This window comes from Sesamum indicum, linkage group LG13 (assembly GCF_026168435.1).
Source record: "Sesamum indicum cultivar Baizhima isolate 11 linkage group LG13, ASM2616843v1, whole genome shotgun sequence".
Classification (NCBI taxonomy): domain Eukaryota; kingdom Viridiplantae; phylum Streptophyta; class Magnoliopsida; order Lamiales; family Pedaliaceae; genus Sesamum; species Sesamum indicum.
The window spans coordinates 16,411,160-16,436,547 of NC_142669.1; the positions used below are offsets into that span (position 1 = coordinate 16,411,160).

At 33.7% G+C, this 25,388-nt stretch overlaps 4 protein-coding genes across 5 annotated transcripts; 2 read left to right on the forward strand and 2 right to left on the reverse strand.

The window, feature by feature from the left end:
* LOC105158714 (Phototropic-responsive NPH3 family protein) lies at positions 1–3,941 on the reverse strand. Its single transcript, XM_011075555.3, has 4 exons — positions 3,642–3,941; positions 3,496–3,556; positions 2,236–2,757; positions 1–825 (listed from the first exon to the last, which is right to left on the reverse strand). The coding sequence occupies exons 1-4, from the start codon at positions 3,791–3,793 to the stop codon at positions 121–123; spliced, it is 1,440 nt and encodes a 479-aa protein (XP_011073857.2). The 5' UTR covers positions 3,794–3,941; the 3' UTR covers positions 1–120.
* Positions 3,942–8,245: 4,304 nt separating this feature from the next.
* Positions 8,246–8,873, forward strand: LOC105158592 (large ribosomal subunit protein uL24z). Its single transcript, XM_011075387.3, has one exon. The coding sequence runs from the start codon at positions 8,311–8,313 to the stop codon at positions 8,749–8,751; it is 441 nt and encodes a 146-aa protein (XP_011073689.1). The 5' UTR covers positions 8,246–8,310; the 3' UTR covers positions 8,752–8,873.
* Positions 8,874–10,266: 1,393 nt separating this feature from the next.
* LOC105158591 (mitochondrial outer membrane protein porin 2) lies at positions 10,267–13,657 on the reverse strand. 2 transcript variants are annotated; one of them, XR_847524.3, is made up of 7 exons: positions 13,442–13,657; positions 13,271–13,338; positions 11,824–11,934; positions 11,657–11,743; positions 11,363–11,571; positions 10,656–11,258; positions 10,267–10,553 (listed from the first exon to the last, which is right to left on the reverse strand). XR_847524.3 is itself a non-coding variant. In XM_011075386.3 (6 exons), the coding sequence occupies exons 1-6, from the start codon at positions 13,488–13,490 to the stop codon at positions 10,952–10,954; spliced, it is 831 nt and encodes a 276-aa protein (XP_011073688.1). In that variant the 5' UTR covers positions 13,491–13,657; the 3' UTR covers positions 10,555–10,951. The 2 variants fall into 2 exon arrangements, 1 of the variants encoding a protein (XP_011073688.1); XM_011075386.3 differs by lacking the exon at positions 10,267–10,553 and having other exon boundaries at positions 10,555–11,258.
* Positions 13,658–18,009: 4,352 nt separating this feature from the next.
* Positions 18,010–22,887, forward strand: LOC105158593 (calcium-transporting ATPase 2, plasma membrane-type). Its single transcript, XM_011075388.3, has 7 exons — positions 18,010–18,421; positions 19,096–19,150; positions 19,236–21,184; positions 21,286–21,444; positions 21,570–21,741; positions 21,864–22,165; positions 22,319–22,887. Exons 1-7 carry the CDS (start codon positions 18,248–18,250, stop codon positions 22,691–22,693), a joined length of 3,186 nt encoding a protein of 1,061 aa, XP_011073690.1. The 5' UTR covers positions 18,010–18,247; the 3' UTR covers positions 22,694–22,887.
* Positions 22,888–25,388: the final 2,501 nt, after the last annotated feature.

Genomic DNA, 25,388 nt, shown 5'->3' on the forward strand with positions numbered 1-25,388 from the left:
TAGACAATGTGTTACCAATAAATAGAATGAAGGTGAGGCAGCAGCAGAAGGAGAAGAAGCTACTACTGCATATATAAACAAACTAACTCTTTACTGGACAAAACATGCAATGTAGATGAGCTACGACTGTGAGCTACTGCGCTTCTGAAAAGCTTCATCCTTCTTTATTATCAAAATACCCTCATTCCCACACACACTCTTCTCTAACTCCATAGACCCTTTTCTCTCCCACTTCTTCTTCTGCAAACCCAAAGCACTCTTCAATCCGCTCATCAATCTCTGACCAAACCTTTTCCCCACGCTCCGGCTCCCGTCTTCCGCCCTGCCTTTCCTGCTCACGTCTCTATAACTCAACGAAGAGACAGAACCCATCTGCCCCCTTTCGATCTTGTTGCTCGACTCAGAGCTGAGCCGGAAGCTTGCGGATCGTCCCGACTCGATTCTGTTCCTGATACTCTCTGATTCGCTTAAGACTTTTCTCATTCCACTCAGCTCCTTCTCCAGCGTCTGGATGCGCGAGTTTGTCGCGCTCATGATGGCCTTGATCTGCGCTACTTGCCGGAGGGCTGCGTCCCGCTCCAGGATGGCGCCTAGGGTAACGGCGTCGTGTTTCTCGTGCTTGCTCTGGTGGATGCGGCGATCGGCTGCGGAGATGATGGAGTGGCGAGTGTTTAGCTGCTCGACGAACATGGCTTGGACGACGAACCTCATCGGCATTCTGGGGTTCTGGACTGCGTGCATCAGGAGTTGGGGGGATAGTATGCTGCAATCTACGTAGTTGCACATTTGGATTTTCTCATCTTCGGACACTTTTGCAATGTTTTCCTGCACAGTGAGCATTACATGTGAGCAAAGCTTAATAGTTGCATCTTTCCGGATCATATGTATTTTTGTTCTATAATTTAGATAATATAAGGTTTTCATTCTTTAATTTTTCATAATAGTATTTTGATTTTGGTTTTATATCTTTTTAATTTTTTGATATTTCAATGCTTTTGTTCATTGGAGTTTACGACTACCGTAATTAATTGTTATTATGAAAAAAATAGCTATAATAAATAATTATTGACAATAATTAAAAGACATGAATGTTTTTGCCATGGTAAATAAAGTAACTTTTCACATTTATTTTATTTAGCTACAACTTTTAGTCAATAACAGTAAAATGTGTAATTTTTTTTCTTGTCTTACATATTAATAATTGTACTAACAATTAATTGCTAACTATTAATCGTTAATAATTTGACAGCTTTTTAGTACAATGAGGTGTCAAGTATTTTAAAATCTCAATGTTATCACTCGAACAACATTGTTGCTATGACATTATTTGATTTAATATACGACCAAAATTCTATGTCATCAATATTATAGTACTTGCATGCATTAATAAAAGAGATAATTACACTCTCCTCTCATGAGATTTAGTATAATTACACGTAAATTTTTTATAGTTCAAAAATATTATATCTAGCACCCCTTATGTTTGTTCTATCTAACAATTAAATTCCTCCATTAGTCAAAATTCATTTAAGTTGTTGATATTAACAAAAAGAATAAAAAATAAATCTATATTTACCACCGAATGATTTATTGCAGGCCATATGAATTTTTTAATGATCAAATAACTCTCATACGTTTTCATGCATTAATGTATGTAAAGATGGTATCTCTTCATTGTTAGAAGAATAGTTTAGTTGGAAAAAAATTATTTAATTTGCAATAAGTCAGTAATAAATCAATCGATAATAAATATCAATTTTCATTCAAATTTTTGTTAATATCAGTCAATTTTGACTAATGTAGGAACTTATTTAATTTATTAGATGGAATCAAACTTTAGAAGTATTAAATCTAATTTTTCAAACCACATGAAGTTTAAGTGTAATTACACCAAACCTTAGGAGATGAGAGTGTAATTATCCCTTAATAAATAATAAGTAAATTACAATGGACTTGCTAGATATGTGTCATAATTATAATTATTCATGCTATGTTTAAAATACTTTAAATACATTTATGGTATTAATAGTCGTTTAACAAATTCATAACAACCTAGATGTAAGAGATATCTGTTAGATGGTCCATAATTTTAAATAAATATTTATAATTTTTTAAATAACAACAAAAAAATATCTTGAATTATAATAAAACTTAAGAAAGTTGATTGTAATTTAACTTAAAACAATCCTTATACTTCAATTATAAATCAAAATTGAAAAACGGACATAGCCATACCTTGAGATAAATGTCAATGATTCTGTAAAGAAGGTCGTGACAGTCCGTCAACCGTTGACTCGCTGACTGCAAAACCACCTGTAAATCCCCAACAGGCACACTCTTCACGTCGTCCAAGCAGCTCACCTCGCCGTCGGCTCCCGCCGCCACACTCAACGCCTCAATGCACCTGCTGACAAGCGCCGCCGCAGTCTCCGCCTCCGGAAGGAGCGGGAAACACGACCGCAGCACAATAGACGCGTACTCTTTGTTAACTGCGACGGCGCAGCGGAAGTACGCTTCCGTCTTCTGCTGCAAGCTCTCTTCCCCAGCCGTACCGCCAGTCTCCGTCATGCCGAGCAACTCCGCCGCCGTGCGAAGCGCCGCGATGTTGAACGGCGTTATAGCGACGTGGTTTCCGTAACAGAAATCCGTTACCAAGGAGAAGGTTTGAGCCGTTATATTCAACGGCGGAGAGAGGGTTATTTCGGGGAATTCACTCAGCTGCCGTTTCAAGTAAGCACTCCTCGCTATCAATGCCTCCTGTGAAATACAGTAAATGCAACATTACTTTTCATTTATACCGAAAACAACCCTTCATTGCACACTTATTTAGGTTAACGAACTAACGATAGAGATTTAAATATTTATTGCAGGAATTTTATCAACATATTTCTTAGAAAATACATAACTGAAAATTCAGGGGGAAAAAAAAAGAGATGAAAGTTATCTAAATTCGGCCCGCGTGGCATTTTTCTTATATAGATCGAGTGTGAAAATTCAAATAACTTCAATCATATCATAGCAGTTGTCTAACCCTGTATTTGCTCGTTTCAATTCGATCTGTATAAGAATTTTTTTAAAATTACAAAGATTAAAATTGAAAATTTGTAAGCAGAGAAACCTACATTATGCTGGTTTGGCATAATTTACATTACCTATGATTTTCAGACGTAATTCATGTGAGAAAAATTTATTTTAATATGTAAAGAAATAATTTTGGGTTGAATTAAATTGCATTTTTGCATCCTATAAATTACTAAAAATGCTAATTTCTAAATAATCTTGGTGAAACATGGTGGTGGGGGGGGGGGGGAGGGGGCATTGGTTTTGTCACTTTAGCCGTACATGACAGTGGCCCTCTAATGTACGTACAGGTAAAACAAGAAATCAAAAATCATTTCATGATGAGAAATTAAAATACACTTCAGATTTAAAAATAAAAAAATTAAATTTAAATCAAGAGAGAATGATCACGAAAGAAAGAAAATAAATAAATACCTTGTGAAGGTGGAAAGAGGAGTTGTGGACATGTATAACGACGTCTGGATCATGGCTGAGGCTGAGGGAAATTAAGATCGTAGTGTCAGGGAAAGATGAAGAGATCTGGAATAAAGTAGAAGAAGAAGAAGAAGGGTTGTACGTACCATGATTTGAGTTGGGTTTGATTGGGTGTGGTGGGTTCGAGGGAGGGCATGGTGGAAGATGAAGATGAATATGATGATGAATGTTGATCTTCTTCTTCATAGATAGTTCCCACAATTCCCAGTTCATTCCACCCTCTCACACCCAATTCCATCTTCTTCTCTCTTCCCTTCCCTTCACAAAATCCTCCTCCTTGGGTGTTGGGTTTTAATAATAAATGGTGTTGATATAGTTTCCTTTGTAGGGTGGGGAGTGAAGAAGAAATTCCCTGTTTGGTTTTGATTCTGGTGTTGGTGCATTAACTGTGTGCATGTGGAGAATCATAAATGTTACCCCCACCCCACCCTTTATTCAATTCATTCCTTTCCTCTCCTCTCAATTTAAATCCTCTCAACATCAAATTTAAATTCACTGTTTGTTTTAGTTTCAAATATTTTATGAGATGTTCAAATTTTAACAACTAAGAGATTGATTTTATAAAATAAAAATATATATATATTATGAATTTATAAGCTTTTCATGAATTTTGATATTCTTCTTTTGGAAAAATGAGCTCGTAATGTCCAAAATGAGATTTTTAAAACTATTCCAAGTTATTTTTCTATTTTAACAAATTCCTCCAATTATTGCAAAATTCAATGACCAACATTTATAAATTTCATAATTTTTATTTTATTTCTATATTTCAAAAATTGAGATAAAATTTAGTATTTTATAGACACGTGAATTTATAAATTATTTCTTACGTATAATTATATCTACACCTCTTCATCTATAATTTATTTACATAAACTACTACACATACAATCCGTAAAATCGTCAATAATATTTATACAAACTATCCATTTATTTTAAGAAACTACACATACACATATAAAAACATTTATATCATTATGCAAATTATCTTTATTTTTTTATTGTTAGGAATAGTTTTTATACTTACTTAAAATATATAGATAATTTGTGTAAATAAATTATAGATCGAAAGAATATAAATGTAATTATTTTTAATTTTAAGATAAAATCTAGTATTTTATAAGACGTATAAAACTATATATATTTATTTAAAGGAATTTAAAATCAAACAAACAACCAATCAATGGGTATAGCTCAGTTAACCCAACTTTATGCATAATATGTTATTTTTACTGCATAGTATATATTAATTAAATTTAATTTGTTTAATATTATTAATCAAAATATAATTATTATAATAATTTGTATTAGATATTAGTATCGGATAAAAAATATACATAAAAAAACAAACAAACAAGCCTTAATCGATGAATAGGAAAGGCCATTTTAACAGGAGGCGGGATGAAACGCCCGTTTGAAACCATTGATTTGATTGACGTACCATCATAATTTGCCAGGTTTGCTTGTCAGTTTTGCGCCCACCCACACATCAGGTTAAATTCAGCTAGTTTTACCGGCACATAGCCCACAAATTCTTTCTACATCTCTCCTTTTTTTTTTTTCTTTATATAAAAATATATAATTATATTAATATTTCAATAAATCGGACAATATATTAATCCAATTAATTCATTAATATAATTTAAAAATAATAAAATAAATTATGATAAATTCATATATATAATATAAAAATAAATAACCATATGTCTTTACATCTTTACCTAAGTTTATGATTTCACTACTTTATTTATTACTGAGTGGTACTAGTTTGTGGATGTGGCACTCGTCACTTTACTTCACAAAAACTTGCAAATGTTGTTCTACGCCATTGGATTTTCCATTACACTTGTGCATTCGTATAATATTAATACGTAATCGTCGATAAAATTCTGTTTGAGTGGTGAGGTGGAGGCCTTATAATCAAATGATTTTAGGTTTGAACTTCACAAATAGATATGTAGAGGCTACTTTTCATATTAGTGTCTTATTTCTTTATTTATTTTGAATATATTTGTTGATTTAGAAATATTGATATATTAAATTAGGATTCAAATTTGAATATATTGGATGATATAATAATGAACCGAATATTAGTGATGTATATTAAAAAATATAATCGACATGTATCTCCCTTGAAAAGTATATTGAATGATAATTTAAACTAAAAACACATATTATACGCGTATTATTGTGACATCATTATGTAATACTAACGTGAGATAAAAGATCGATCACTGTTCTACAGAGGGAAACAAATCAATTTAACTTATGAAAATTATTTTATTTGACCTGATTTCATTATATCCAACTAATTATGCAGTACGTATTACTTTACTGGATCTGACAAAGGATGTTTGGGTTGATTTTCCTTCTATGGAAAATAAGAAAAAAAAATATTTTTATTTTCTATAAAATGTTATCCTTTCTTATATTAGTTAACATTTGTGTAAAGTTTGGAAAGTTTTATTAAATGTAATTAGAACTTTCTATCATAATGTTGTGATGTAGTTTAGGTAAAATGTGGAATGCTAATTTAGAGGGTATGATTCATGACTTATCATATCAAAACTTGCTAAACTATTGGATATTTGAAACTCTATGATTAAGAGGTCATGAGTTCGAATTCCATTATTGTGTGGTGAATCGATCTATTTTAATAATTATTATTTAGTTACTACTTTTATAATAATTATTTAATTAACTATACATATTTGATACCGAAATTAACGATATTCATTGTTGATTATTAAATTTATCATATATTTGTAACTAACTAAAAAAATAATAACAAAACTTTCCTGATATTTGAATTTTTGCCAAGAATTTTATTATAATACTAATAAGTAAAATTTTTTTAAAAAGTGTTGCAAAGACTGCAAATTTTATAATCTAACATGAGATAAATTCATGCTACACTTCATATTTTCTATTTTGAATGTACGAGTAATTCCCACATAATTTTTTTTTTAAACATGAGGTATACAACAATTATTTAATGAGCAGATGTGTTAAACACTTGGTGTAGCATCTACAAAATCACCTAATATATATATATACATCAATCCTTTATATTTTTATACTAAATATTGTGGCACATCGTTCCTGCATCAATATAATAAATAAGGGATAATCACTCCCTTTCTATGAGGTTTTATGTAATTATACATAAATCTCATGTGGTTGGAAAATTACATTTAGCATCCGTGATATTTGCTTTCGTCTAATAAATAAGTCCATTCGTTAGTCAAAATTCATTGAGTTTGCTGATAATAACAAAAAAATGAATGAAAATTAATTTTTGCCATTGATTGACTAATTACTGACTTATTGCAGGTCAAATAATTTTTTTCGAACTAAACTACCCTTGTAATGGTGAAGATATACCTTCTCAAATGCATTAACGTGTCAAGACGTATGAGAGTAATTTGGTTATATAAAGATTTATTTGACATGTAATAAGTCAATCGAGGGTTATTATAGATTTTTTCTAATTTTTTTGTTAATAGAGGGACTTATTTGTTAAACAGATGCAAAACTCAGGTGTGCTATATGTAACTTTTCAAAACATAGGGAATTTACGTATAATTATACCGAACCTTAAGGGACGGGGGTGTATATCCCAATAAATAATCTTTCATATTTTAAAATATGCTATAAATAAGAATAAAATATATAACCCAACATCACATTTCCAAAAAAAAAAAAAGAAAGAAAGAAAATAAAATTAACTTAAGAGTATTATAGACACAACAAAAGTATGATGCAGTGGTATCACAAACTATTGTTTGTAAGTAAAAACATCATATAATTTTTTCACTGTAAAATATTTTAAATAAAATTTCCTAATAAGATATGAAGGAAAAGTTTAGCAAGTGTATTATTACATAATTGATAATTCATCAGTTTGCAATTCGTGTGTATCAATTGATGCTCATGTCTTGTCAAATCATTTCTCAAGTTTCTTGAAATTATTGTACTAGTTACTATCTTTGGCTAAGCCCCAATTTTACATGTTGCTTCTATAATAGATTATAAAATGATTAATTATAAAAAAAATAATATTAAAAAAATAATTTTGATGTCTGAATTCATAATTTTATAATTTATTGGCACATCTGGTGGTATCGTATAATTAATCACACAACTACTTTTAAGAACGATATGTTCATCCAATTAGAAATATCGTAAGAGAAGAAGAAGAATGTTACGGTTATTCAAATTCAGATTATAATTAACTACCGAAACGAGCTCATCTTTAAAGGTTAATGAAAAAATATAAAAAATATTTAACGGATTATAATGGGTAATTAAATAAAAAACAAGTGTAATGGGAATATAAATTAAAAATTATAACTTTTATCAACGTGATTTTGATAAAACTTAATTTTAAAATGATTATTGAAAAATTGGTCAAATATTTGATTTGCTCAATGGCAAGGGCACGTACACAAAACCAGAGAGATGCGAATTAAATGGGCTTCATCTGCTAAGTGATCAGAGATCCAAATAGAAACGGCCCAATTCTCCCTAATGGGCCAAAATTAATGTAATGAAGCCCATGCAGCCATATTATAAGAATGCGTGCCCTAGCCCAACACTTACTGGCCCGAAATAAACTTCATGTCAATAGGCAGTCGTTTCGCAACCCACATATTCTTGCTACCGAGCACCGCACTATAAATACCTAAAAACCCTAACCCTTCCCCTCTCCAGTAGCTGCAGCACCCCATCCAGAGCAGAGAAACAGCGGCGAAGATGAAGTACAACCCACGCGTGTCTTCTTCCCGGCGCAAGAGCCGGAAGGCTCACTTCACGGCGCCGTCAAGCGTCCGCCGTGTCCTGATGAGCGCGCCTCTCTCTGGCGACCTCCGGTCCAAGTACAACGTCCGCTCCATGCCGGTCCGCAAGGACGACGAGGTCCAGGTGGTTCGAGGAACCTACAAGGGTCGTGAAGGTAAGGTGGTCCAGGTTTACCGCAAGAAATGGGTTATCCACATCGAGCGCATTACTCGTGAGAAGGTTAATGGCTCCACTGTCAACGTCGGTATTCACCCATCCAAGGTTGTTATCACTAAGCTCCGTCTCGATAAGGATCGTAAATCGCTTCTCGACCGCAAGGCGAAGGGACGAGCCGCTGCCGATAAGGACAAGGGTACTAAGTTTACCGCCGAAGATATTATGCAGACCATTGACTAGTAGGTTGGTTAATTACGCTTGTTTTTGTTTGGTCGTTGTTGGATTTATATTGATGAAGGAAGAGAGAGGAAAACTATGGCATACAATGTTACTTTTGATGGTACTTAAATTTTGTTTTGATATTTGTTTTGTTTCAACGGAATGCCGATAGTCACGATTCATAAATGCTTGACTATTTGTGTTGATTTTTCTGATCGTAGCGATATATATCTTGATGTTGCGCTTTGAATTTCTCAAGTTTGATCTAGTTCTTGGATCTCATAAGTTTGGTTGCTTGATTCGCCGAGTAATTGTAGTGGTTTTCCTCTACTAGCAGTTCTGAAATGGCATTTGAATTTCATTTCTGGGCAATTTGTGTAGGTGGGGGAGGGGGGGTAGTGGAGGTGGTTGTTTTATTTGACCCTTTGGGATAATTTTGGGTAATTTGGAATTCTTTCTCTTTATTGTTATATAGTTAATGGTGAACTGAGTCATATGAATGTATATTTTTAGCAAGTGAACAAAGTTGCCATTTATTGGGGTGCCATTGGCGTTCTTGTTGATAACCTTTGACATAGGCGTGTGATAGTCAAGTATTTTGGCATAGGGAGTTCAACTTGCTGCAATAAAATTTGCTATTTTCAGGATCATAAGGGTTTGAATAATTTATCTACTTAAATTTTAAATTTAAGTTTTTTTGTTTGAATACGCCTTACCAATGCTCTATGCGCTGGGCATGATAGATCAATTGGTCTACCCTCCACCCTGATTTACATTCTCAAGTCTTTCTCCATTACGACCCTGTGAGACCTGTTGCCTCAAGTGCTTTCTAACTTTTGTGATATTGCATTGTGTTAGCTGGCTATAATAATGATCCGAGCAGTTGAATCTTGCGTGCTTTTCTACCCTAAACCGTTCAAAGTTGGTTTTGCAATGAAAGCAGGTTCTTGCTTCAATTCTGTTGATTTTGTCAATGCTTTGCTCCTTTTCCTTTATCTTGTGGGATTTGGGAGTGATAGAACTTGGGAATCATTCTGTGGGCTCATTTTGTTTTCTTCCCCTCTTTCTCTATGCTGTAGTTGGTTTCCCCGGTTTCTCTATGGAAAGTGAAAAGAGTAGTGAAAAAATGAATTTGAATAAGAAATGAATGAGCAGACATTTTCTTAGTCCAATAATGCGTCGTAGTTATTAATACTTTATTCATTTTCCTCTTTCTTTCTTTACTAAAATCTACGATCCAAATATGGCCTTAATTGCAACAAGAATTGCATAGCAGCAGCCAGGCCTTGAGAAAAAAAGGTTGTACCTCCAGTTCATGGTAGAAAAACTATGGTGGTTTTGGGGCATGGTTTATCATTGTATCCCTGATCGCGAACACACGTGCCCGCTCGACTCTTGATTTACATGTAGGTTAAATGCGTGTTTGGACGAGCATCCCCTTAATTGAATTCCTTTCAACTCAATTTAATAGCTCATACTCGTAATATATGCATTCTTGAGCATAGAAGATCACCTTTTTTTCTTGCCAGAGTGAAATAATGATCTAAATCAGCTCATCCGTCTCAGTCGAGTGTAAGATAAAAGTGAGATGACTCACCAGTTACATCTTCTCAGTCTTATCTAAAGTTCTGTTTCAAGTCAATTGAGAACCTATAACATTAGAACGATGTAATTCTCGCTCTAAATCATCTTCCTTTACAAGCCTTTCATCTCTCTTCGAACAATCTTAATATTAAGTCTGTTTTGCAGTTCTTTCAGATTCCCATGTTTTCTTTTCCCCTCTTGAACTAAACTCCCACGGCTGGTTTCTACAGGTCATGCCACTACAAAATCAATCAATTTCTTTTATTCGTCCAAAATTTTGATCACAAGAGATAATGCAGCAAAAGCCAAATGGAAAATAGGAACACAAGGGGAAATGTTACCTTTCTCCTATGCATGAGGGGTCTTGTCTTTCACCCATGCATAAGAAATCTCTGAAGATAAAGCTACAAAACATTGTTCACCCAAGAACTCCAAAGAATATTTTTCATGCTGAAAAGCCTCAACACAAGCTGGAAAACTGAGGAAGAACCACGACCCTCGGATCAGTGCATTTTATGCTTAATCACCGTGTATCTAAAAACAGTAAATTACTGGTAGTTATTTTGCGCTTCCTTCCAGCGCAACCTCAAAACACTCAAAGTGGTTTCAAACTGCATCCAACTGTGGTAAGATGATCTCATGGTTTAAGTGCAAGGGATACGCCGAACCTGGGAGTTCTATCCAAGGCCCTAGTGTCAAATTCACTGGATATAGTTACAAGTGATTTTGGTATGACCTCGTGCTGCAAAACAGCCCCTAGTGTGCCATGATTATTGAGCTTCATTTTCAGGAGCGTCAGACTGTCAATGCCATAAGAACCTCCCACTGTAAATATGTTCTCGTTTGTGGAGAATTTTCTGCTAATCTCTCCCACAGCAGCTGTCCTCTTTAATTGATCCAGGTAGTGTATGTATGATACCTTGATAGTGTCGCCTTTGTCACCCCTACAAGGAGAGAAGGTAAAATTAAGATATCCCACTTTTAAGAGGAATGTGAGAGAAAATACTAAATACATTGTCGACCTACGTAAGAAGATATTAGGACTTACAGAATTACTGAGGCACAGGAATCTGGTTTTGTCACGGTGATGCCTGCAGTATACTTAATCAATTTGCCGGAGGTAGTCTCATAACCTGCTTCTGCACCCAAAGCAAAAGTTGGAGTACCAAGGGTGAGTGAGACATCAACTGGAGGGGCTTGGTTCAGACCAACAGCTGCAGTGAGGGATGCATGAGGGTGAAAGTATTGAAATTCCAGCTGCACGAGCCACAACAAGAGCAAGTTAGAAGAAAAGAAGGCTACTATATCACCTTATGTCATTCAATAAACAGGCAGCAGGCACCTTGCCAGACTCATAATTGGGAAATTTCAGGGTGGCGATAGTTCTTGATGAGGGGACGATATCAGCAACAGCTAGAATAGCTGAGATCTGCCAAAAGAAAAGGATGCATCAGAGAAATGACAATGCCAAAAACTTTGTTTGACATGATAAAAACTTAAGCATCTCACATTGGATTCAGTATCAACTTTGACATCAACGAAGGTATTCTTGTATTTGTACTGGGCTGCAACATCACCAGATGAGTAGCCTCCTTTTTTTGCTGCAGTTGTGGTCAGGGCCTACACTTAGCAGAAAAAGTTAAAAAAGCATAAATAAATTGGTTTAGACTATGAGAAAATATGACGTGGATGAATAATTGTGAACTAACTCATAACACTTGATAATCTTAGCAATTAAATGGGTGATTACTGTGAAATAAGTGGGAAGAAGCAGAGAGAAAATTGAACAGCCATAACTTGAATCCAACCAAGAGGCAAAACACAATCTAACACCAGGTTCTCATGATACTACAGTCATTTTTGCTTAATACATGCTAGGAAAGCTGTCCGCACCAGGTGTCACTCCTTAGCAAATTTAAGTGTACAATGTGTATGTTGCCAATCCCAAATGCTTAATATGGATCTTCCACATATGACAAAATTGGTTCACATGCTTTGCGCTTTATAAAGTCAAAATTGAAAAATGTCGTGTTACTCAACCGCAAGTCAACTACTTAAAATGGATCCTCCAAAATGAACCGAAAGCTCATTCATTTGAGATTACCAGTATCATACGGGGGATTTTCTTTGACCCTCATAGTCAACGAAAAATGGCCAAAGATAATGAGAACCTAACAGGCGTTTGGAATTGTAAAAAAATTAAAAAAAAAGAAAAAAGAGAGAATACAGTAAATTGGAAAGTCAAATTTGATGAACTCTCAACTCGTGACCTTAAAGATCAGCATGCACTAGCGCCGTCATGGCAGCAAATGTTCCCTTTCAATTACCAAGAAGTTTTAGGGAAGGCCATGATCTTATTATAGATGAAAGATATAATGCTGAAGTCAAATGAAAAGTCATCTCTTTGTTCATCCGAAAAGTGACGGGAATCAAGCTTACTTAAGCTTATACAACCAACATTAATAAAGAACTAACAAAAGCAGAGAAAAGGAGGGGTACATGAATACAGCTCATGAGCTTCTTCAAAATATAAAATATCGAGAAGAAATTTTTTGATACAGACAGCGAGATCAAGAATCAAGTACACTAACAGCTCACTGCACACTAGCAATTCTCAAATCCAAATTCAGAAGGTAGTGGGACACAGTAACCTATACAATCAATACCCCAATCACGTTGATACTTTCCTGCTTCCAGTTGCAGCCTAAACAGAGCTGCTAAATCTGGTTACTGCATATCATCGTATCAAATTTTTTTCCTCTCTCGACTGGCTTTACAATAGGGTAGCAAATCTCAAGTGAAAACGCAAACCCTAAGACATGACTCGAAGAAAAACTTACCAAATCAAGAGACAAACTGAAGACATACATAAGAAAACACATGCAAAAACAAGCGAATACTAACACACAAACACAATACAATCAACATATAATGCAAAAGAGTAAAGAAATTGTACCACTCCGGATTCACTGCAGGTGGAGACGGAGAATCTGTGATCGGAGAGGTAGTCTTTCGTCAGCAGATCTACAATTGAAAATCAATACAATGAAATATCCAACAGAAATTACCTATAAAAATGAAACAGAAGAAGAGCACCATAAATCAACGACGGATCGGAAAATTCAACCTTTGGCCTTCTTGCCAATATCTAAGAACAGCCCTGGCCCCTTGCTCATTTTCGCTTCTGATTCGCTCTAAATTTGAAAAGAGAGAGAGAATCGAAAAAATTCACGAAACAGAAATGTCGAGAGAGTGAAGAAGAAGAAGGAGAAGAAATTGGACGAATTGTTTCTGTCGTGGTGAACACCAACAGTGATTTGTGATTAATGACTTTCACGGGCTTGTTCGGACCATTTGTTTAAATACGACGGTCAGGATTCGTTTTGGACGTGTCTCGACTCTCGCGCACTTGTGATCTTGCTTTCCTATCTAGTCTGCGATCTTGCGGTCGATAGAAGAATGGTGATGGTCGTTCCGTGACAGCATTGTCAATATAGAATTTCAGTGTAAAATTTGTGTCAATTTTAGGATTTCTGAAAAAATTCTTATTCAAATCAAATTTAATTTAACTAAATTAATTAAATAATTAATGTATCAAATTTATTATATCATTAATTATTTTTTTAAATAGTAACATAATTCACGATAAATATATTATATTTAATGTATAATTGATTCAAATTTACTCAAATTCAATTATTGAAAGAATTTTTCATGGATTTGTTTATCCCCCCAATGAAACCTTGCTTGAGTTTTGGGCTTGAGGCCTCAAAACTAAAAACTTGCGAGTTCAAGTCCTATGAATGTGAGTTGATAGTCTACTTTTAATAATAACATATTGTTTCTTTGTTGTATTAAATTAGGGGAAAAAAATGTAATTTATTCACCGTGATATGATAAATGAGCACAAAATTCCATATGAAAAATAAAATAACAAATTACTCCATTTATTTTGAGTAATGTAGCAAATTACCCTCCTATCGAAACCATTGAAAGAGGGGGTAATTTGCTTCATTTTTAAAACACGGAGGGATAATTTGCTAATTCTTTTTTCACAGTGGAGTATTTGCTCATTTTATATATTATAGGGATTAATTGCATTTAGCCCCTAAATTAGTAATTTAGTTGAATGTACTGATCTAACATTGAACAATATAGAAAAATAAAGATTTTTATTCTAAATTCTATTTCATTGTAATATACACATATGTATAAAGATGACATCGCATATTTTATTTTAAAAAAAATTATACATGTGAGAACATATATTAAATAAAGTAGAAAATACAATAGAGTTTACAATTAAAAAATTCAATTCGAAATTCGTGACCAGGTTAATAATGTTACAGATCTCATCATTTTACCCACATGTAAGTTTATCAATATATCTTTTTTGCTTTGCTTGTAGAAATAGTAAAGCAAATGTGGAACCCCAAGGATCTATTAGGGCGAATCCATATTGTTCGTTACAATTGTAAAAATTCAAATTTTACAATTGTTCGTTACAATTAAGACTTAAACATTTAAGTGGTAAAATCCATATTTTCTTTATGTGATATTTAAAATATTCAAATAAGTCCCTGTGATAAAAAAAAAAAAAAGATTATATAATCCCCTACAAAATTTAAAAAGGTGGATATTGACTCCTGGTGCTTTTGAACTTGAGTCTTATGTTGCAATGATAAAAATACCCTTTTTGAATCAACGTTTAAATTAAATTTTATCTAAATATGTGGCTCAGATTCAATCATGCTAATAAAAAATTAAAATATATTATTTTAATTCATAGACAATTATATATTTTCATGTATAAATATATTATAGATATATTTATATTTATATGTATATATTCTAATCTAGTTTTCCTCTCCTCCCATATCTCCGTCAGCTAACCACCTTTTGAAGCAAACTTACCACTGTTGGAAAGCTCATCCGACGGTGAGCATTTTGATACCCTAACTCGAGGCCCCCTATCTTCAATCGCTTTTTTCTCCGCCATTGGACCATCTCTCAACGTGATCTTACCATCTTCCCAAAGCTCGTCCAACGACGAACACTTTTATACTTCACCCACTGAAAATCTCCAATCCATTGGCGAGTTGTATCTATTTTTTGCTCTAAAACCCTAACTATCGCCCCCATCTTCTATCGCTTTTTTCTCTGCTGTCCTACCACCTCACGATGCAAGTTTGCCACCGTTGGAAAGCCTTTCAACGACGAGCATTTTTGACACCCCACACACAACCAATCTCTCATCCATCGGTGAGTTATTTCTATTTTTTCGTTTTATATTTTTTAGATTTTTTTATATATATACATATAACTTAAAATTATATTTTTTATATTATATTTTAAAAATATATATAATTTAAGGACAGGGGTCGTTTAGTCATTTAGGGACAAAAAATATTTGTGCAATCTCATATTTAGTGCATGAAATACAATCTTAAAGGAGAGAGGATAATGTCCACCTTTTTAAATTTTATAAGAAGTTATGTAATTTTTGTTTTTTATCATAAGAAATTATTTGAATAGTTTAGATATTACAACAATAATATGAAATTTACCCAACATTTAAGTTGTATGGCCTACAAGATTTGATATGTGAATAACAAGTGAAGTTGTTGTGAGGGCACAATCAAAAATTTGAATTGCACAATTTTAAAAATTTGAGCCACACTCTTGCTGATTTTTATAACTTTGACACAATATTATTACCAAAAAGAATAATTATTATCTTATCCGTTTATTTTATTAAATCAAATTTCATGTTGCACTGTCATTCAATATTTACTCATTGTTTGAAAAATTGGCAACATGAGTTAATAAAAAATAAAAAATTTGGTTCTTGTTAGGTCAGTGATGATATAGACAAGCATCCAACGTTAATATAAGTCCCTTACGCATTTACAGAATTTGCTCTTGTTGAGGTCTTTCTTCTTCTCTATGGTGAAACAACATTTGTCACATTTTATGATAAAATTATTGTCCAGTTTGTCTATTAGGGATATTTCAATAATTTAAGGCTCAATATTTCATTGTAAATATATTAAGTTCAAAATTTTATGTGAGTTGGTGTGCGCGTGGATTGAAAAAAAAATTATTGACCAATTTGATAACTGAGGCATTTTACAAAACATGAAGCATTCTTTCCAATGAGACTGGAACTATTGTGTGTATTCTAACTTAGCGATTTTATTTCTATCAAATAGACCCACATGAAATTACTCTTAGAATTTTCTGGTGGAAAATATATGTATAAGAAAAGTAAGAGTTAATATATAAGGTTGAATTAAATATAATTTATCTTATGTGATATGATAAATGAGCAAAAAAATCCTCATAAAAAAATTAGTAAATTAGTCCCTATATTTTGCAAAATGAAACAAAAAAACCCATATCTAAACCGTTGATAATAGCATAATTTATTTTATCCCCCTGTGTTTATGAGGATAATTTACTTTTTTTTCCATAAGAATATTTTGCCCATTTCTTATATGATTGAATGAATTGCATTTAAATCAAATAAAAAATAAAATGAAAAGGGGTTTGGGATTGGGGCTTTTGCATTTTGGTCCCTCCCTAATACAAGAAGGGAAAAGGACAAGCCTACAATTTTCTGAAAAACCAGGGGGCAAAAGGGCAAATGTGTGCAAGTCTTTTCACGAAAAGACATGCTTGCGTGTTGCTTTTACTCCGCGTGTGGAACGCGTAACGACCAACCATAAACAAATCAGTCGTCTCCCCGTTGACAAAGATTCCTTAAACTCTGCTTCTAACTAAATTAATCAAACACTACTATTCTACATACAAATACTTACTTCCTTCTTCTTTTTATTATTTTTTTTATATATCATCCAATTTATTTCTTTAATTTTAAATTTTTATGCAATTTTTTTATATCAATTAGAAAAATGAATGAAAATCTACATCTATTACGGACTGATTTATTCTAATTTATTGTACGTCACACAAATTTTATCTGACCAAACTATCCCTATTCACCCTTTTAAGGATAATTTGGTTAGAGAAAAATTATTCGACCACTAATAAATTTATAAGACAATTGAGGGTAAATATATCTAGTTTTAATTTTAATCTTTTTACTAAATTTTACTAATGGATGGATTTATTTATCGGGTAAAAATAAATATATAGAGAAATCATGTGTAATTTTTCAAATACATGAGATCTACCTGTAATTAAATTAAACCTTAGGAGAGAATAATGTAATTATTCTTAATTTAAGTCAAGAAACACATTCCAACAAGATAAAAATTAAAAACTATTATAGAATTAAGGGAAATTCTAATTCAAACTGTATTTGATCGAATCTGAGCCAGTTACATCGCGAGTTTAGTATAATTGTCATATAATTAATATATAAATTTAAACAAATCATCATTCATGACAAATATATAATAAATGTAAAATTAAACATGTACCTACATTGGTGAAACTCGAACAACCCCACTTGCCTTTTCAATTAAACCAAAACCACTCACTTTAATTTCTTTACGGAAAAAAACACAAGAACAAGATCTTTGACAGGTTCGTCAAGGCAGCATAGCTATGAAAGTAACATCATAAACATTTAGCCCATTACGACGTATGATTTTTGCGAAGCCCAACACGCTGTACCTGTCTGTGCGTATTCATTTCCAGGAATAAATACGAATCATTATCGTGTTTCTCCTTTTCCTCTGTATAACTTTGTTAGGTAAGTTATGTCATCAGGGAAATACTTGGAAACTTCTTATGGGTGGCTGGTTCGTTTCACGTTCGTTGTTCATAGGCGGCAATTTCTGCCTCCTACGGGGAGCTATAATAAAAGGTTGTAACGCAGATGGATTCACAAGAACTGAAGCTTGAAGAAAGAATTTTAATTTCTAGCGAAAGATTGTAAGAAAGATTAAGTGAGGGGTAGAAGGAGATGGAGAGATTACTGAGTGATAAATGGGATGTGAAGGCGAAGCATTCGTCGTCGGAGGCGTTGCAGCGATGGAGGGATCTGTGTGGGGTGGTGAAGAATCCCAAGCGCCGGTTCAGGTTCACCGCCAAACTCTCCAAGCGCGACGAGGCTGCAGCAATGCGCAAAACCTATCAGGTTCTTGCATTTCTTTTTGTATCTTCATCAGTACAATCTACAATGTCTGAAGATGTGAACTTTCTTTTGTGACTTTTGTTGTGTTTTGATGAGTACGAGTATGTAAGAGATCCCCTGTTTAGTACTTACTGTACATTCTAGTTTGTAGCAAGAAATCTTGAAGTGTCTCTTGTCTGAAAATCATAGTATTCCAATATCCTGGTAATTAGAGGGTGCTTGACTAAGCTTGCTTATAAGATGTTTTTTGAGCTCATAAGTAATTAGGTTTTATTTTAGTGATAGTATTGAAGTTTTTGAATAAAACAAGATCGCCGAATTTATAATATGTTACCGATGACAAATTTGTAATTACATTGAAGAAAATTGAACTCTTGTAGGATTTTTCAAATAAATTGGGCGCTCTTACTTTTGCTTATAAGCTCACGACATCTTCTTTTTTATTATTGTAATTTTGTAAGCTCTTTTTTTATAAAAAAAAAAAAAAATTACCAAACACTTATAAGCTCATCCAAGTGTTCTCTTAGTTACATTCATTTTGCCTTATGATTCCTCTTTTGGCTTATCTGTTCTATGTTGTATCTACTGATTGAATTGAGTTTTTTTTGGGATTGTCTTGATGAGAACAGTTTCAAAATGTGGCATTACTATATTAACTCTTGGATGTGTAATAACAGGAGAAGTTGAGAATTGTTGTCCTTGTCTCCAAAGCTGCAATGCATTTCATAACAGGTTAAGTTCCCTGTCAATTCTGTTTTGAGGTTGTCCTCTGGTTTTGTGGATCCTGAGAATGACTCTTGGTGCTTAATGATTTCAGGCATGCAGCTTGGTGATTACACTGTGCCTAAGGAAGTTCAAGCTGCAGGTTTCCAAATATGTGCCGACGAATTAGGATCCATCGTTGAAGGTCATGATGTGAAAAAGCTAAAGCTTCACGATGGGGTTTCTGGTATTGCAGAAAAGCTCGCTGTGAATGCCTCTGATGGCCTTTCTACTGATGCTGAAGCGCTGAATCGTCGGCAGGAGATATATGGGATCAATAAGTTCCAAGAAAGCAAAGCTCAGAGCTTTTGGGTGTTCGTTTGGGAAGCCCTTCAAGATATGACTCTCATGATCCTTGCCGTCTGTGCCTTGGTCTCTCTGGTTGTAGGGATAGCAACCGAAGGATGGCCAAAGGGGGCTCATGATGGTCTTGGGATTGTCGCTAGCATATTGCTTGTTGTGTTTGTCACAGCAACAAGTGACTATCGGCAGTCCTTGCAATTCAGGGATTTGGACAGAGAAAAGAAGAAAATCTCTATTCAAGTAACAAGGAACGGTTGCCGACAGAAGATTTCTATCTATGAGCTACTCCCTGGTGATATAGTACATCTTGCGATTGGAGATCAAGTCCCTGCAGATGGCCTTTTTCTTTCAGGGTTCTCTGTTTTGATAGACGAATCCAGTTTGACAGGAGAGAGTGAGCCGGTGGTTGTGAATGCGGAAAATCCGTTTCTGTTGTCGGGAACCAAGGTCCAAGATGGCGCTTGCAAGATGCTGGTTACGACTGTCGGCATGAGAACACAATGGGGGAAATTAATGGCGACGCTTAGTGAAGGAGGGGACGACGAAACTCCGTTGCAGGTTAAATTAAATGGAGTGGCGACGATCATTGGAAAGATAGGCCTCTTCTTTGCTGTAGTGACTTTTGCCGTTTTATTTCAGAAAATGGTCAGTCGGAAATGGCTAATGGGAACAACCTTCAGCTGGTCCGGAGATGATGCATTAGAATTATTAGAATACTTTGCCATTGCTGTAACCATAGTTGTTGTTGCAGTTCCCGAGGGGCTTCCTCTAGCTGTGACGTTGAGCCTTGCATTTGCAATGAAAAAGATGATGAACGATAAAGCGCTTGTGCGGCACTTGGCTGCTTGTGAGACTATGGGATCAGCGACGAGCATCTGCAGCGACAAAACAGGGACTTTGACGACCAACCACATGACGGTAGTAAAATCATGCATTTGCATGAATGTGAAAGAGCTGAGCACACCGGACGATGCTTATGATCTTCGCTCTGAACTCCCCGAGTCCTTAGTCAAAATTCTGCTCCAATCAATCTTCAACAACACTGGTGGAGAAGTTGTGGTTAACAAAGACGGAAAGCGCGAGATCTTGGGGACACCAACAGAGACGGCTATTCTGGAGTTCGGTCTATCTCTCGGTGGGGATTTTCACATGGAAAGACGAGCATCTAAGGTAGTGAAAGTCGAGCCGTTCAACTCCACAAAGAAGCGGATGGGAATCGTTTTGGAGCTTGCTAAAGGAGGTCTAAGAGCTCACACTAAAGGTGCCTCAGAGATAATTTTGGCTGCCTGTGACAAAGTGATCAATTCAAACGGTGAAGTTGTTCCCATAGATGAAGCATCTTGCAAACATCTGAAAGAAACAATTGAGCAGTTTGCTAATGAGGCTCTTCGAACTCTCTGTCTTGCCTATACAGAACTTGAAAACGGGTTCTCTGCTGAAGACGCTATTCCAGCCACAGGATACACTTGTATAGGAATTGTAGGAATCAAAGATCCTGTACGTCCCGGAGTCAGGGAATCCGTTGCGCTGTGTCGTTCAGCTGGCGTGACTGTGAGAATGGTTACCGGAGACAACATCAATACAGCAAAAGCTATTGCTAGAGAATGTGGAATACTTACCGACGATGGTATAGCTATAGAAGGTCCCGTTTTTCGCGAGAAGAGCTTGGAGGAATTGCTTGAACTGATTCCCAAGATTCAGGTACTTAACACATTTTATGATACAAACCTGAGTCAATTTCGCTCTATATGGACTATTGCTAGGTTTATACCATGGCTTATGGTATTCTAACATGCTCTCAGGTGATGGCTCGTTCGTCCCCACTCGACAAGCATACATTGGTGAAGCACTTGAGAACCACATTTAATGAAGTTGTTGCTGTAACGGGCGATGGGACCAATGATGCTCCAGCACTTCATGAAGCAGATATCGGACTCGCTATGGGCATTGCTGGAACTGAGGTGAATTTCATAGTTCGATTTGTTATTTTTCGGTCCAATCTCATAAAGATTAAGAATTAATAACACAGTATTTCTACATGTTTCTTTACATTAAACTGGGAACTTCCAATTTGTGATGAATTCAGGTGGCGAAAGAGAGTGCTGATGTCATCATTATGGATGATAATTTCTCGACTATTGTGACTGTAGCCAAATGGGGTCGTTCCGTGTATGTAAACATTCAAAAGTTCGTGCAGTTCCAGCTGACTGTTAACATCGTTGCATTGGTCGTGAACTTCTCGTCAGCTTGTTTGACAGGTAATAAGGCTTTGCTTATTGTATGACGTCTTTACTTACATACTTGTTCACTGTTTTCCCCTCATTAAAGTCAAGGTTGAGATTGTTGCATTTATTCTTAACCAAATAAATCGTGTTTCCAGGGAGCGCTCCGCTTACTGCTGTTCAGCTTCTATGGGTCAATATGATCATGGACACACTTGGTGCACTTGCGCTAGCAACTGAGCCTCCAACAGAGGAACTAATGAAGAAATCACCCGTTGGGAGGAAGGGAAACTTCATCAGCTGTGTCATGTGGCGGAACATCCTAGGCCAATCCTTGTATCAGTTCCTTGTTATATGGTTCCTTCAGGCATATGGAAAAACATTTTTCAGACTTCATGGCTGCTCCAATTCTGACTTGATCCTCAACACGATTATTTTCAACACATTTGTCTTCTGCCAGGTAAAACTGCTTCCTATAAGTTCACTGCCTACACAAACACACACAAAAAGTTGATGTAAGATGATGAGGATAACCAAAATGACCAAGATCTTGAAAGCAACTTACCTTGTCCTTGCGACGTCTGTGTCTGAACCATTGCGATTATTTTTGCAGCTGTTCAATGAGGTGAACTCCAGAGAAATGGAGAAAGTAAACGTGCTCAAAGGCATACTAAGCAACTACGTATTTGTCTCAGTTCTTGGTTCCACCGTCCTCTTCCAGATCATAATCATTGAATACCTCGGAACATTTGCAAACACGACTCCTCTGACATTGATGCAATGGCTTGTCTGTGTATTTATCGGATTCCTAGGCATGCCGATTGCTGTAGTATTGAAGCACATTCCTCTGAAATGTGAACGTGCAAGCAGTGCTACATTCTTGTACATGTCCCGTTTCTTGATGATGAGCCAGAGGAAGAAAGACATGGAGGTGAGCCAGAGGAAGAAAGACATGGAGGTCCCAATTCTTGCAAGTATTATCAACTGAATCTATTGCAAGATTCAGCAATTTCTTGCCAGCTTTCCTGGTTTTTACAGAATCCTGGTAGGAACCAAGTCTAAGCAAAGATCTTGCACGTAAACATCAAGACATTGTCGGCACTCACAAGAAATCGATCATGTATAATTTTTATGTACAGTGAAAACAATCCACCATGTTTAATCTAGTACTATATTTATTTATCAGGCGTAATTTTTATGTACAGTGGAAAAGTTCACATCCTATGCCCTTTACTTATTTATTCATTTTCTTGTTTCTTGGTTTTTTAGAGGATCGAATACGATCACATCATAAATTTCAACCGTCAACAATTGATATACATTTTTCATCAATTTCAAATATGTATGACTAGTTATAATTATTATTAAAATACATTTTTTTAGAGGATCATTAAAGTAGATTAATAAATACACATTGGTGGGATTCGAACTAATGACAGACGTCAGACCTCAACATTTCGCCAACTAAATTAGGCATATTTCATTGGCATTTCTATTATTTTATTTGCATCTATTATTTAGATGATAAAGACAATATTTGTTTTATCATTTTCTAATATTTTTGTTAAAATATTTTTCAATCAAATACAGAAATTGGAAACGATCACAAAAACAGGCCATTACTTCCGAAGCCACTTTTTTCTTTAAAGCATGATTAACATTATTAATATATGATACGATGTTTTATTGATGTTGAAATATTAGTCCATAATTTTTAAATTTTTTTTTAAAAATATATAAAATTATAATTTATAATTTATAAATATATTTTAGTTATTTTCCATAAAAAATTATATGGAAACTTAAAAAAGACTAATGGATTGGACTTATTATTAGATAAATATTAAAATTAAGGGATATTGTAATTTCTAAAACAACGATAAAATATTTATAATTTTATCAAATTTATAAAAAAAATACGGCTGTAATTTACCCATAATAAAATAAACAACTTCTCATCTTAATATAATTTGTATATTTGATGATGAGTCAATGTTTTTTTGTGGGGATAATTTATCCCCTAGTTTTTAGGTTACCATATTAACCTGATATTTCGGGGTGTTTGCAAGAATTTAAATTTTAAAATAAGTATTTATGTCAAAAATAATTTAAAAATAGTATTTTATGTTTTATAATTTCGATTTTGAACTATCTGTAAGTAGCTTCATACTAATTTTTGAATATTATAATTAAAATATTAAGTTATTTTACCAAACACTTCAACTTCATTTTTTTTTTACTTTTAATTTTTGTTTTCGAAGACTCAACTTCTACTATTATTTAACTTATAACTTTATTTAAAAGTAGAAACTATTACAAATACTGAATTCATCTCAATTTGGATTTGGTGGAATAATTTAGTCCAGCTTTCCACCTTATGATGTGTTCCATACGATGGTTTTTCGTTCAATTTTGTAGTGGGCTTTGTTGAAGTATTTCGGGCCAACTTAGAGGGTGTTTGGTTAAACTTTTTCAAAACATCTTATAAGTTCCTACATCTTATAAGATGTTTTAAAAGCTTATAAGATGTTAAATTTTATTTTAAAAATAAGCTCCTGAAGTATTTAGATAAAATAAGATTTTAAAGCTTATAAGATGTTTTCATATTTTATAAGATATTATAGTGTTTGGCATAATAAGGTTTTTAATTGATAAAATGACTAAAATAGATATAATACCATTAGAATCAAATAAATTATTATTTCTTGGCATAATTTGTTTAAAAATTTTTAAAATGCTTTTATAAATAGTACACATTAGTTTAATTCCAAATACAAAATAGATATTTTTTTACAATAATCAAAAAATTGACGAATTATTACCTAGATATATAATTGGTATTAAAAATTAAAATAATATATACATATACACATACATTTTTGCTAGTCGAATATTAATATAGATATATAATTGATGTTTTTTTTGTTAATACTTGATTATTTCTAGTCGTATAATTTATAATGTTTTGAATTTATATTTTTCAATAAATATAATATCAATACCAATCTTATTTTTATTTAACTATAATAATTTATTATTAAATAATGAAATATTTCTCTTTTTCGAATATTACAAAAATTAAATAACAAAAAAAAGTTCTTTAAATTCTAAAGAGAGTACGTGCGCGCATGTGTGTGTGTGTGTGTGAGAGAGAGAGAGTATGATTGTATGAATGTGCATTTTTTTGTCTTATGACATATTAATTTTATAAAGCTTATAAGATGTTATAAAAAAAGTTAGGAAAGTTAATTTTTCTTTAAATAGATTATATGCTATAAAACATCTTATTTTGAAATCTTAAACTCTTTAAAAGAAATCTTATAAGTTCTCAAATATCTTATAAAATGTTTTGAGAAGCTCATAAGTTTAGTCAAACACCCTTAATTAGATGGCGTTTATCTATTTACAAAATTTTATAAGTTTATATATCTTATAAAATATATTTTTTTAGTTTATAAGATCCTATTTTAAAAATAAATTTTTTTTTAATAAAATGTTTAAATAAAATATAATCGTGAAATTTATAGTATATTACTGACGACAAATTTGTAATTTTGTTTGAAGGAAAGTGAATTAATATATTTATAAGGTTTTGAAAATAGGTAGGAAACCTCTTACTTTTCTGAAATAAGATCTTATTGTAGAATCTAATAAGCTTCCCATATAAAGTGAAATATCGGATT

Coding starts and splice junctions, on each gene's coding strand:
- LOC105158714 (XM_011075555.3), bottom strand. CDS start 3,793: ATGGAATTGGGTGTGAGAGGGTGGAATGAACTGGGAATTGTGGGAACT. Junction 3,557..3,641: donor CAAACCCAACTCAAATCATG/GTACGTACAACC, acceptor AATTTCCCTCAG/CCTCAGCCATGATCCAGACG. Junction 826..2,235: donor TCATTGACATTTATCTCAAG/GTATGGCTATGT, acceptor CTCACTGTGCAG/GAAAACATTGCAAAAGTGTC.
- LOC105158592 (XM_011075387.3), top strand. CDS start 8,311: ATGAAGTACAACCCACGCGTGTCTTCTTCCCGGCGCAAGAGCCGGAAG.
- LOC105158591 (XM_011075386.3), bottom strand. CDS start 13,490: ATGAGCAAGGGGCCAGGGCTGTTCTTAGATATTGGCAAGAAGGCCAAA. Junction 11,744..11,823: donor AAGTTGATACTGAATCCAAT/GTGAGATGCTTA, acceptor TTCTTTTGGCAG/ATCTCAGCTATTCTAGCTGT. Junction 11,572..11,656: donor CCAATTATGAGTCTGGCAAG/GTGCCTGCTGCC, acceptor TGGCTCGTGCAG/CTGGAATTTCAATACTTTCA.
- LOC105158593 (XM_011075388.3), top strand. CDS start 18,248: ATGGAGAGATTACTGAGTGATAAATGGGATGTGAAGGCGAAGCATTCG. Junction 19,151..19,235: donor TGCAATGCATTTCATAACAG/GTTAAGTTCCCT, acceptor TAATGATTTCAG/GCATGCAGCTTGGTGATTAC. Junction 21,185..21,285: donor AACTGATTCCCAAGATTCAG/GTACTTAACACA, acceptor ACATGCTCTCAG/GTGATGGCTCGTTCGTCCCC.